Source organism: Elephas maximus, chromosome 2, assembly GCF_024166365.1.
Source record: "Elephas maximus indicus isolate mEleMax1 chromosome 2, mEleMax1 primary haplotype, whole genome shotgun sequence".
Classification (NCBI taxonomy): domain Eukaryota; kingdom Metazoa; phylum Chordata; class Mammalia; order Proboscidea; family Elephantidae; genus Elephas; species Elephas maximus.
Genome location: NC_064820.1, coordinates 104,591,422 through 104,604,118, shown reverse-complemented (window position 1 = coordinate 104,604,118; position 12,697 = coordinate 104,591,422). Strand labels below are relative to the sequence as shown.

General features: G+C 36.8%; 1 protein-coding gene across 1 annotated transcript in view; it reads right to left on the bottom strand.

The window, feature by feature from the left end:
* The window catches only part of LNPEP (leucyl and cystinyl aminopeptidase), a 109,725-nt gene that overhangs the window by 31,989 nt on the left and 65,039 nt on the right, over positions 1-12,697 (bottom strand). Inside the window, exons 5-9 of the mRNA XM_049869321.1 lie at positions 9,594-9,714; positions 8,757-8,911; positions 7,301-7,414; positions 5,807-5,941; positions 841-972 (exon numbers count right to left, since the gene is read on the bottom strand). Coding sequence (XP_049725278.1) covers positions 841-972; positions 5,807-5,941; positions 7,301-7,414; positions 8,757-8,911; positions 9,594-9,714 — 657 coding nt within the window. The remainder of the gene's footprint in view (positions 1-840; positions 973-5,806; positions 5,942-7,300; positions 7,415-8,756; positions 8,912-9,593; positions 9,715-12,697) is intronic.

Sequence of the window (12,697 nt, the reverse complement as noted above, 5' to 3'; positions counted from 1 at the left end):
CAGACAAGGCAAGAAAACAGAAAGAATTCATGGAAAGGATCCAGAGGAGGGGTTCTTAACTCAGGGTCCATTCAACTTTGAAACTTTGCATGATATTTTACACATATGTGGTTTTTCTGGGCAAAATGTCCAGAAGTTTCATCATATTTTCAAATATGTCTGTGATTTCCCAAAACATTAAAAACCACTAACGTGGATCATGGTAACAAACTCAAACACTTAAGCAGTTAGCACACATGCAGGAGGTGGATTGGGCTCGAGCACTGCTATGAAGCGTAACTTCTACTAATTACACTGCTTTTTAGAATATCTGCAGGCATGACAAAATGCAAACAGCAAACCCATGGCAGTGTGGTATGCAGCCCATGAGCAACCAACCTGTGATATATCATCTATTTTAGAGGAAAAGGGCTACAAAAGACAAGAGGTTCAGAAGGCAGAGTACAGACCAAAAAAAAAAAATTACAAATGGCAGGGAAAGGATAAGAATAGGAAATGAGATTAAAAAAAAAAAAAAATCAAATAAAACTATAGTAATTTACATTAATGCAGAAAAGACAACTTTCCCCGCAGAACAGAAATGGAGATTACGACACAGAATAAAAATGGCTACATACAAGGCCACACACCCATTTTTTCAACGATTAAGAACACTACTCCCATTTCTTGACTTTCAATGCAGTGCCCTATTTGTAGATATTTATATACAAAGCTCCATCCCCCCTTTCTCTTAAATAACTATCCTTAGTACCACAGACTTATTTACGTATTTGATAAAAATACAAAAAGAAATCCTGTCTTCTTACTTTATAAGCTAAGTAAAATACGGAGGTTGCTTACCTCGTTAAAACTCTCCCACAGATCGTCACTCTGAATGGACGCATAGCTATGCTTATGCAGGTAAAGTACAACAGCATGTTGAAACACATCTTCACTAAGGTAAGTTTTCAGCATCAACAAGAGGGAAGCTCCCTATTCCAAAAAGAAAAAAAAAGGAGAAAAGGGAGAAAAATAACAGAATACCATAGATTATAGAGTTAAGAATTCAAAATTCAAAATATAATCATTGTAAATCTTTATTTACATGCATAGAACATTGTTGTAATGCACTATTATTTAGTCTCCTATAACCAGATGTGGATTGTGTGTACAAACTGCCTGAAAAATTATTTTAAGGGATTTGAAAAAGAATTAATGGAGTAGATTCCCACGCACACTAATTCTACCATAAGCCATCGGTGTGGTCTTTCAGTGTACTCACTGTCTACATATTACTTATCTGTGCCTTTGGAAAGCTGTGTTTACAAGTTTATTTTTAATAGAAAAATACGCCAAATTTCTGTGGCATTCCCACCCCCATCCTTGCTGCTTAAAGTTATTGGTTGAATTCATTCGCACACTGCCGAAATCAGCAGAATTCTCAAGTCTTTCTGCTAGGTAGTATATTAATTTCTAATTTTAGTTTATCATGTTGCCGAAGTATTCAAGGTCTCTCTTCTTCCTGCAGTCACATCAAATATGTTTGGAACTGATGAATGTATGGGGCAGCAAACATACACCAACAGTGCAGAATCAGGCATGTAATTATTCAGTCTACACACTATTTGCTCATGCACATGTCATCGTTCCCAATCTTGAAACCATCACCACCTTCTCTGTGAAGCCGTCCCTGATTCAAAATAAATACCATATTTTACTATCTTTGAAAACACTTTATATAAATTCCTGAATCTGTTATAGGTATTTATTTTCTCTTCTAGACTATGCTAGTTGAGGGAAAAATTGAAAAGCTCAATTTCAATGACTAGAACAATGCCTAGTACATAGTAGGCTCTCAAGAAGCTTTTGAGTGAATTTAATTTCTGATAAAAACCTAGCCATGTTAAGGCATCAAGATTATTAGATACCCATAAGTGAAGTCAATACCTAATACTCTCTTAAGTTGTCCTATAAATTTACGTACTCATTCCTGCCCAGCTACAACCGATGACTGCCCTGACAGGGAACACAACTGAGAATTCCTGACAGAACAGCAGGACAGTGGGATACAGACCTCAAATTCTCTTAAAAAGACCAGACTTAATGGTCTGACTGAGACCAGAAGGACCTTGGATGTTATGGTCCCCAAACCTTCTGTTAGCCCAAGACTGAAACCATTCCCAAAGCCAACTCTTCAGACAGGGATTGGACTGGACTATAACACAGAAAATGATACTGATGAGGAGTGAGCTTCTTGGCTCAAGTAGACACACGAGACTATGTGGGCAGCTACTGTCTGGAGGGGAAATGAGAAGGCAGAGGGGGACAGGAGCTGGTTGAATGGACACGGGAATACAGGGCGGAGAGAAAGAGTGTGTTGTCTCATAAGGGAGAGAGCAACTAGGAGTACATAAAAAAAACACACATAGGAAAGTGTATATAAATTTTTATATGACGGACTAACTTAAGCACAATAAAAAAAAAAAAACCTTAAAAAGAAAGAAAAAAAGTACTCATTCTTGTTCTCAACAGCCGCTTTTTGTCCTCTATCCCTCTCTACTGCAACTTCCCAGTAACAAACAAAAACTATGTAACATTCCTCATTTTGAAGAAATAAAAGACACCCTACCCTTCCCATGACCCGACTTCATCTACTACTTTCCCCTTTGCTTACTCTACTCCAGATACATTGGCTCCTCACCGGTACTTGCACATACCAAGCTATCTCTCATCTCAGGTATGCAGCGGTCCCCAAGACCAGCCCCAGGTTTGATGCCTCACAGGACTCAGCCCATAGGTACGCTCACCACAATGACTTATTATGGTGAAAGAATACAAAGCAAAATCAGCACAGGGAAAAGATGCACAGAGCAAAGTCCAGGGGAAACCAGGCACAAGCTCCCAACGGTCACCTGCCAGTGTAGTCACACAGGATGCATTTAATTCCCCCAGCAATGAGTTGTGACATGTGTTAAATGTCGTCTAAGGAAGCTCATTACAGACTCAGTACCCAGGGTTTTCATTGGGGGCTGGTCACCTTCTGGAGCCTTGGTGGTACAGTGGTTAAGAGCTACGGCTGATAACAAAAAGGTCTGCGGTGTGAATGGAACAGCCGCTCCATGGAAACCCTAGGGGGCAGTTCTACTCTGTTCTGTAGGGTCGCTATGAGTCAGAATTGACTCGATGGCAATGGGTTTGGTTTGGTTTGAGTCACTTTCTGCCTAGCATGTACCAAAATTCCAGACTCCCAGAAAGCAAGCAAGTGTTCAGAAAGAACCATATTGTTTCTACAAACAGTTTAGGGACACTGAGCAACCCCTATCAGGGAATGGTGAAAATACTCCCAAAGTCCAATTTCTCAGATGCCAATCAAGGGCCAACTCTGCAAGCAGACTTTTTCTCAGTACAGCATTCCCAGGCCTGCTGTTACCTTTTTTCTGCATGCAAACCCTTTACATTGGCTATTTCCTCTGCCTGGAACAGTCTTGCTCCCGAAATCCACATGCCCCATTCCTTCACATCCTTCAGATGGCTATTCAAACATCACCTTATCAAGTGGTCTTCTTCAAACAGCATTTCCTTTGTCACTATCATTTCCCTTATGGTGCTGTATTTTTCATAGTCGTACTTATCACCTGACACAATACCTATGTATTCATTCACTTGTTCAGTGTCTGTCTCTAACCTCTGACCCCTGAAACAGAAGCTCCAACAGACACAGTCCATCTTGTTCCCTGATCACCAGCACTTAGAACGCCTGTTGCATGGCTAGTACTATAAGATTTGCTGAATGAATGAATTCTCACACAACAACTTGCATCAGAACTATGCTTGATGATTTTGAAGACCAAAAAGAATGTCTATCAATATTCTTGTACATAATATTGGTAAATTAATTACTCAGTGCCCTACTTCTCTCAATTTTATGTGGGTTATTTCAAAATTAGCAATCCTGAAATAGTTATCACATGGACAGGGGTTAAGTATGCTGTAGGACCACATAATCAGCAAACACTGAATTCTTGGTTTAGAGAGTGGAAACTGGAGAAGGACAGTGCTCTGTAATAAAAAAGTCTGAAACTAAGTTTCGTGTTAGAACTCTAAGTTTTAAATTGTCTTTAATGACAGGTCCAGTATGGGCTCCAATAAGCATAGCTGTAATTGGAATATATTTAATATAGCTCATTTATTTCCTTGTTTGTCAATGGTACTATAATTCTCCTATCAATCAGGCTTGAAACCGGGGGGACATTTTTGTCTCCTTTATCTTCCTTACCCTGTACATCATTTAAATATTTCTTTCCCAGTCGCTGTTTATACCCCTCATTGTCTTTCCACTATCATTATGGCTTCTCATTTCAAACTTTTACCATTTTATTCCAGGACTTGAGTAGCAATTTCGTGACTTTAGTCTCTCCCCACTTAAATGTACCTTATAAACTGAAGCCAGTTTAATATTCCTAACTTTGACCAAGTCGTTCCTCTGTTCAAAAGTATTCTAAAGCTTCCCAATGCTCACAGAAAAAAAAATCCAGATTTCTTAATGGCATTTAGGACCTTCTACAACTGAGCCGCAAGTTACCTTTCCCATTTTCCCCTGCCCTACATGCAGCTTCCAGCCCAGTCCAATATTTACTCCCTAACCTAATATTCCTTACCCATTAGTATTTCTGACTGTTTCTTTACAGACCTCACTGTCCTTTTCCTGCCCTTCCTTACCCATGCCCATCTACCTATATTCTTCAAAACTCACTTCAAATGCCATTTCCCTCCAAAAAAAATTCTCATCATCCCAGGCAGAAATCTTCTGGACCACTTATTTAGCACATATTACACAAGTATCCACCGTGAGTTTCTTGACATGAATTGTATCTCACACTTTTTGAGTATTTTCTTCTCTGTCCAGGGATTCACTTTACTAATCAATAAATCTGATAACCAGAGTAAGGAGGCAAATAAGCCAAAAGATACATCTCTCTTTTCTCACTCCCCCACAAATATGAATGACGTCGACCTCTGCTTCACCCGAAAATCTGCAGCCTGTGTTCTTTTTTTTTCCTTTATACCTTTCTGTATTTTACTAATTTCTTTTTTTTTTTTAAATTGTGCTTTAGATGAAGAGCAAATTACTTTCTCATTAAACGATTCATACACATATTGTTTTGTGACCTTGGTTGCCAACCCCGCAACATGTCAACACTTTCCCCCTGACCCTGGGTTTCCCGTTTCCATTCATCCCGCTTTCTTGTTCTCTCCTGCCTCCTCATCCTTGCCCCTTAGCCAGCGTGCCCATGTAGTCTCCTATACGTGGCTGTGTGTATTATTGTTTGTTTTATGGGCTATCTAATCTTTGGCTGAAGGATGAACCTCAGGAGTGATGCAGTCTGTTTCTAAACCTGCAATCTAATCTTTAATTCTTAAAATCTCTTTTTGCTTACTTATTTTGACAATCCTGACTTCGGAACATACCCCTATTCGAGTAACACAGACAAGGGCTTGTTTAGGGCCTTTCTTCCCTGGACATATTCTACCTGTGCATCTAGAAAGTAAACCAACTTTAAAAGATATTTTGCTAGAAGACCTGGTTAATTGCCTGGAATGTTAGTCACAGAACTTAAAAGAGAGGCAGAGAAAGAAAGAAAAACTAACAAAAGGTTAAGGCCAAGATTTAAATAGAAGCAAATATCTGAAAACCCAATTTAATTAGAGCTAAGAGGACAAGTGAAAACATGGCCTGATCTTTAAAATAATCTAAATCATATTACTTGCTCACATATGAAATTAATTTCAGAAATACTCCAGGTACTTTTTTCGTGCACAGCAGTACCTTAAAATAGGAAAGAAAATCAAACATTTCTTCAATCTGCGCTGAAGACTGAACAGATGATGATGATATTGGATGAGATGAATTCAAAGAATCTTTCTTCATGGTTTTAAATCGAGCATCTAAGAAATCTTCATACTAACAAAAAATTAAACAGGTTGGGATATCATGAAGAGTACATAGTAGTTATTTGCATGCATTAGACTAATAGTTACTTAAGTTCATCATGAAAAAAACAACCAAGATAAGCGTCTGAAAATGTAGGAAGACTGCCCTTCATGCATGTTTTTTAATTTACAAATAAAGTTATAACCTAAAAAAGTTATAACCTAGTCACATACAAAATAGCATTTCTGAAACAACAGCATATGAACTAAGAATTTATTACTAAAACAAACCAAATGTCAAATTCAGATATTTGACATGAATACTAGTAGTATTTTAAAAATAAAACCTGAAATTAAAAAAAAAAAATCTGATTCTAAAGCTTTCTCATATAAAATCCAGCTTTTCTATTAAGATAGTATACACTTCCCTTAATTGAGGTTCATTTTAAATAAAACATAACTTTTAGAACAGAAATAATTCTCTGAGAGCTCAGCAGATGAGTACCCCTGTAGCATATATTTGCTTTTAAACATTCTGGGCACCACCAAGTGGTGAAACTGTGTATCTCATTGCTTAAATAGCATACAAAAGATTTAGAATATCTTGCTTAGTATTCTGGCTAAAAATTAGTTTTTCCTACCACCTGAAAGTTTTGAACAAGCCTGACACAGAAATTTCAAGAGTGAAAACTCAAGGGTACTTCTGCTTGGAACCAGCTTTGGATCATATCTCCAAGAAGTTTAATAGAAAGTCACAAAAAGGAATCTTTACATTTTCCACCTATTGGCTTGAATTATTTTTGCAATATCTATCATATGGCAGCCTACTGTGTCCTATTATCTCTAAGGATAGGAAGTATCTCTAGAGACTGAATTAACACAGTAAGAAATACTATGTTTCCCTATAACAAAATGGTATTCCAAGTCTTTGAAAAAGGGCACTAAATATGATTTGTACTTAAAAAGGTCTAATTATTTGTCTGCATCAACCTATGTGTCACTGTTACAAGACTCTACACATTGAAAATAGACGGCATTGGTAAAAAATGTCATTTTTTCTCTCTTTATACACAGAACAAAAAGTTCTGTTCTGTGAAAAAGGCTTTTCAACCTTATCTGAATTTCCTCTGAGCAGAAGGGCCACATCTGTTAAAAATAAAATGCAGGAAAGCAATTAAAAATGTTTATTTTAATGACAAAATTTAAAATAATCTCATATAATTTTAGCTAGTCAAATTTCAAAAAGTATAGACAATCAGTAACAAGAGTCAATTTTACTGTACCTTTTTAAAAACATTTTTATAACTCCAAACGTATAAAAAATACAAGGCAAAAATGAGCAATTTTTCCCCCTAGCATTTATAGTAGGCCTTAGAAACACTTTACTTACACTTGAGAACTCTTCAAATATTTTTTCCAAAGAAAAATACTCCATGTAGGTGGCAAAACCTTCATTCAGCCACAGATCATTCCACCACTGCATTGTTACCAGATTACCGAACCACTGTGGAAAGAGACAAAGTACTAACCCACATGACGTTTACTTTCTCAGAAATTTTCTAATAATTGACTGAATTTAAGACTTACAAAAGTTATATAAATTTACTTTAAAAATAAAATAAAAATTTTAACATTTTACTTTAATTGAATGGGAAAGCAAGCAGGGAAGACTACTAGCGTATTTATCAACTTAACACCCATGCTTAATATTAGGCAAACAAAACAACTTTGGGGTACCCCATTAAAAGTATTATTTACTAGTTAATGAAATTCTTCTACCTTCTAGTAACAAGTTAGCATGTAAGATTATTTCTCCATTATATCTACAACCATCTGTGACAACTAAAAAATAAGTTTCTATGTAAGAGATTTTCTTCAAGTCAGAGAGCCCCAACTTCGTGTTTCTCTTCAGTTGCCCAAGTTGAGGACAGCATTTACATGATTCAAAACAGAATTCAAACATCATTCCATAAGAAATTTGGCATGCATATAAACAAGTGTAATCAGAAAGAACTTAAGACAACTTGTCTATATGACCCATTTATAACAGGACATAAGTGTGTGCTTCATATGCTAGCTTGTCATGAAATCTTCAAGGGCTATAGTCTCACAGATTGTATTTGAACTAGAGAGCAAACTGACCAGAGAATGTCATACTCTTCCTTCATATTCTCCCACCATCACGGCATTCACCAAATTATATCTAACACCGATAGACACTTCACCCAGGGCACAAAAGGGGCAAAGTGTTGGGGTACGAGGTATTCACGTACTCGTAAAATTAGGGTGCAAACAGCACCCTAATTCTTTTCTTAAGACCTCCTCTCCCAACAATAATAGAGAAAAGTAATTTTAATTCTAAGCATTACAGTTCAAAAGTTGTCAGAAAAGAATCCAACTCAGGGAAAAAGATTCTTTGTCGCAGTCATACCAAGCAGCTGGCATTTGTCAGAGGTGAAGCAGTTGTGTTTTACTGGGTGGAGGGGAGGAGAGATCTTAATGAGGTGGTGGTTCTTTAAAGCCTAGTGCTGCCACTTATTAGCTGTATGACTCTAGGCAAGTCATTTTTTGGAGTCTCAGTTTCCATGTCTATAAAATGGGATTATCACCTACCTTACAGCAGTTGTATGGACATGAAAATGCTGTATAAGTTATAGAGTCCTATACAAACATGAGATAGCATTTTCATCTGAAAATTAAGTTTGTTTTAAAAAGGTACCTTTTTATTACAGAAGGCGATTCTATACTAAGAAGCTGAATTATTATTAACATCTAAATCTATTCTAAAATTCTAGGATATGAAGCAGACAGCAAGTATCAGATGTAACAGTCTTGGTTACTAATACCTGATGGGCCAGCTCATGAGCAATGATTTTAGTAACCAGTTTTCTATCCGACGCTGAAGAAGTATTATTATCGTACAGAAGTGTCTCTTCTCGAAAGGTGAGCAAACCCCAATTTTCCATTGCTCCTGCTTCAGAGTCAGGAATAGCCACCAAATCTGGACATAACGAGACAGAAGTAATTAACTTTCCTTGTAGAAGGGCCTTCCTAGTTAAAATATTTTACTCACTGGCTTATTACTGTGAACCAGCAGACACTGAGTTCTTTTTATAATCCTAACAAGCGGAACCTTCCTTATTCCAGCCCTTCAAGCACCTCACCCACCCATTAGCTGAGGACAATCTAATTAACTCCTTTTAGTTTCACTGTTCCCCGTCCCTTAGTAAAGAAAAGAGACCTAACTCCATCACAATAAATCAGCTTCCCAGAGCAAGAAGCACGAAGTGCAGGGATGACATGCTTCTATTTAGCACCAGTTTCACGTTAAATAGTTCTAAAATCCTCTCGCTTTCCTGAGCTTCCATGACTCAATTTCTATTCTTTGAATCAGGAAATTTCTTAGAAAGTTAGATTGGTCAAATTCCAAGCTAAGCCCTAGCAAATCCCCATTTGTACAGCATCTCTGTAATAGCATCGCAAGCTTCTGTTTTAAGCTCCAAATTCAGATACCTTCAGGAAATCTAAATAATCTTAAAAACTACAGACAATCTTTAAAGCATTAACAGTATTTATTGATTCTCTTTTTAAATAATTTTGGCAAAAGCTCTTTCTAAAAAAATTTGCAAAATGAATCTAGGTTATAATCATAATGAAGACCAGAAGCACTGTTTGCTTCTTACCTAGTTTCTTAAGTGGGTATTGAATTTCAAAGTAGTTTTGATAAAACTCAAGAAGTTTCACAGTTGTTTCCAAAGCATGGTGAACTTGATCAATCTTTTCTGGTACAGCATATATAGAAACCTAAAGGGAAACATTGGTATGAAGTAAGGAGAAGTACAACTAAAACGGCGTAATATTCTGGTGAACACTGTCAAGACTAGCATATTTGAGAACTTCATAGAGTTCTGTCTTTCAGGACAGAAACTCTTGCTTATAGCTACTTTAGCTTCCACAGAGCTTAGCAAGTCCCTTCCCTACAACGATTCCTTTTTTGTTTTTTAAGCTAACATAACATCCAACTACTTTGGGTCATCTTATAGCAATTTATAAGTATTTTCTCCTTTAATTTTATAGTACTCTCCTTCTTGCCCACGAGCTATCAAGACTGTGAGTTACCTGAAGGATAAGACTGAATTTTCATCCTTCTAGTATCTATCACAGTACCTGGCATCTCACAGGCATTCAATACAAAGGAGTCACATCTTACAATGGAATTAAGTTCTAAAGTTAACGTTTAAGGCAGAAACTGCACATTTGTCAAAAATTATCCTAGAAAAACTTATTAGAAACCAGTGTACTCTCTCTCAGTAACTATGGCACAGCCAGTCCTCATCACCCACATTATTTACATAGCCATTCTTCCTTTTCTTTTGGCTAAATGCGTAAGTTAAACACACAAAATGTGACTCAATTATAAATGTCTTCTTCAGTTAAATATCAAAAGGCAAAACTTAGGCAATTACCTTCCAAGTAATGGCTTTTAAAAAGAAATATTTATTTGTTTTCCAATTGATTCAGAAAAGCCTTCTATACTCATGCGGGAGAGTGGGACAAGAATTAGCAGAAAATAAAAACCTCAAAATGAAGCTCTCAACAAGTGAGAAACAGGGTCTGACAGAACAATTCGTCATATGGACAAAATACACTGGTGAACTCTAACTCCAAAGTATTTTTAGTCTTCCATAAAGGAATATAAAACTGACAATTTCTAAAAGGTCAAATAGATTTTAACCATAATTGTCTTTATGTAGGACTTTAGTCTGTAGAATGTATGCATTAATCACAGAATTATGAAAGCAACATGGCATAAAAATTATATGTGAAGAAAAAAAATTTTAAGAATACAGGCTTTGTATTACAATGCCAATGTTCAAATCTCTGCTAGTTGTATGACCTTGAGCAAGTTAGTTTCCTGTCTGTAAAATGGTGATAAAAAAAACAGCGCCTACCCTCACTGGATTGCTGTGAGGATTAAATGAGCTAATCACATATAGGATTTAGAATAATGCCTGACACGAAGGTTCGATAAATGCTAGTTATTATCATATTATCATATTCCAAACAGAATCCCATGAGAATTAAGTTTCTAGGATTAGAATTGACCAATTAAAAATATGTGCCTTTCTAAAGTAACTATGGAAGACATTTAATCTCTCAGGTCATGTGGCCAAGTGTACTTCACCAACCTAGCCCTCCACCATCTGTAGCCCTTGGCACCTGGCTGCAGCAACAGCTTAATAAAATTCAGTCACCACCTGCCATGGGAGCTATAAGCTGACCTCCTGATGTGTGTGCTTCTTGCATCTTTCTGCCACAGAGGTCAGTTTTAGCCCTAAACGGGAAAAAGACGTTTACATGAAACAGAAATCTAACCAAAGGATTCACTTAGTACCATTTGTGGAATACACTGATTAGGAAAAAAAGGTAATTTGGTATTTTCTCTTCCTTTCTACTTCTTCTTTTCTTTAAAAGAACACCTGCTATGACTGTATGAGTTCTCCCTAGAGATAAATCATTTCGTCATTGTAGTTATCGAGCTTTTTCTAAGAGCAACAGAAGCAATAAAAAAAAAAAAAAAAAAAAGAGCAATCTAGCTCAGCAAATAAAGTCTTAAACAGCATTCTGGGCTTGGGACTCACAGCAACACTATAGGCCAGAATAGAACCGCCCCATACGGTTTCCAAGGAGCTGCTGGTGGATTCAAATGACTGACTTTTATAGTGAGCAGCCTGAGCTCTTAACCACTTTGCTACCAGGGCTCCAGCAGCAGTCCAAACACTGTCAAGTGTAATTCAATTGGTACCTATGCCTTAAGGCTTAATAACTTAAAACTTGCCTTGCCAAATCTCTTGCTAAGACCTTACGGAAGATTTCTAAGGGGCGTAACTATAAAGACCCCCAGTCAGTTCTCAGAGAATAGGGCTCTTTTAGGCTGAGAAATAATACCCCTAACTTATCTGTTCCTTAATTTAACAAAAATAAGAACTAGATAACAAAAGGGAAAACAACCAAACCCCTTCTCAAAAAAGGACAACTAATATGGCTTGCAAGATTTATAAAGGCAGAAAATACTGAAGCTTTCCAATACTGTTTCCTGACAAATACCAGGCTTCCTAAACAGACAGATGGACATACAAAAAAGCATAAATTTCTAAATAACAACCAGGATCAAGTCAATCCAGGATAGCTGATTAGAGGCGACTTAAGGAGAATGATATAAATTGTATATAATGTCCCAGGCTGATGCAGAAATACTTGAGATAGAATTGTTTTTAGTGGGGATTTGGAACTAAATCATGCTCCTGACTGATTAGGAATAAATTAAAATTATAAATTCACATAGATAATACTGTGATGTTCTGTTTGACTCTTAAGCGGATGTACTATCCACATCTGACTAACCATGATTGGATTCTGATTCTACAAATTAAATCTGTCCATGATGAAAACAAAAGCAGGCAACAGCAAAAACAAAAACACCTCAGGACAAACAGATAAAGCAGTGCATTTCACAACTGGCCTGGAATTTTCTAGTTAACTCAGGCATTACTGAAGGGCAGAGAGAGGTTTAAGAAACACTGAAAAATGAACAGAAATGAGAAATGTTCCTGTTCAGGCTTTTGGCAACACAGCCTTCTTTACCTCTGCATAGGACAAGTTTAATAATCCACAGTCGACTCTGACATTTTTAGTTGCTTAGTAATTACGATCGGTATTAGTAAGGAAAGCTCCACTGCCTTCTTCCTGGATGTTACGATATAGCACTAATGTCAAGTATTACAAA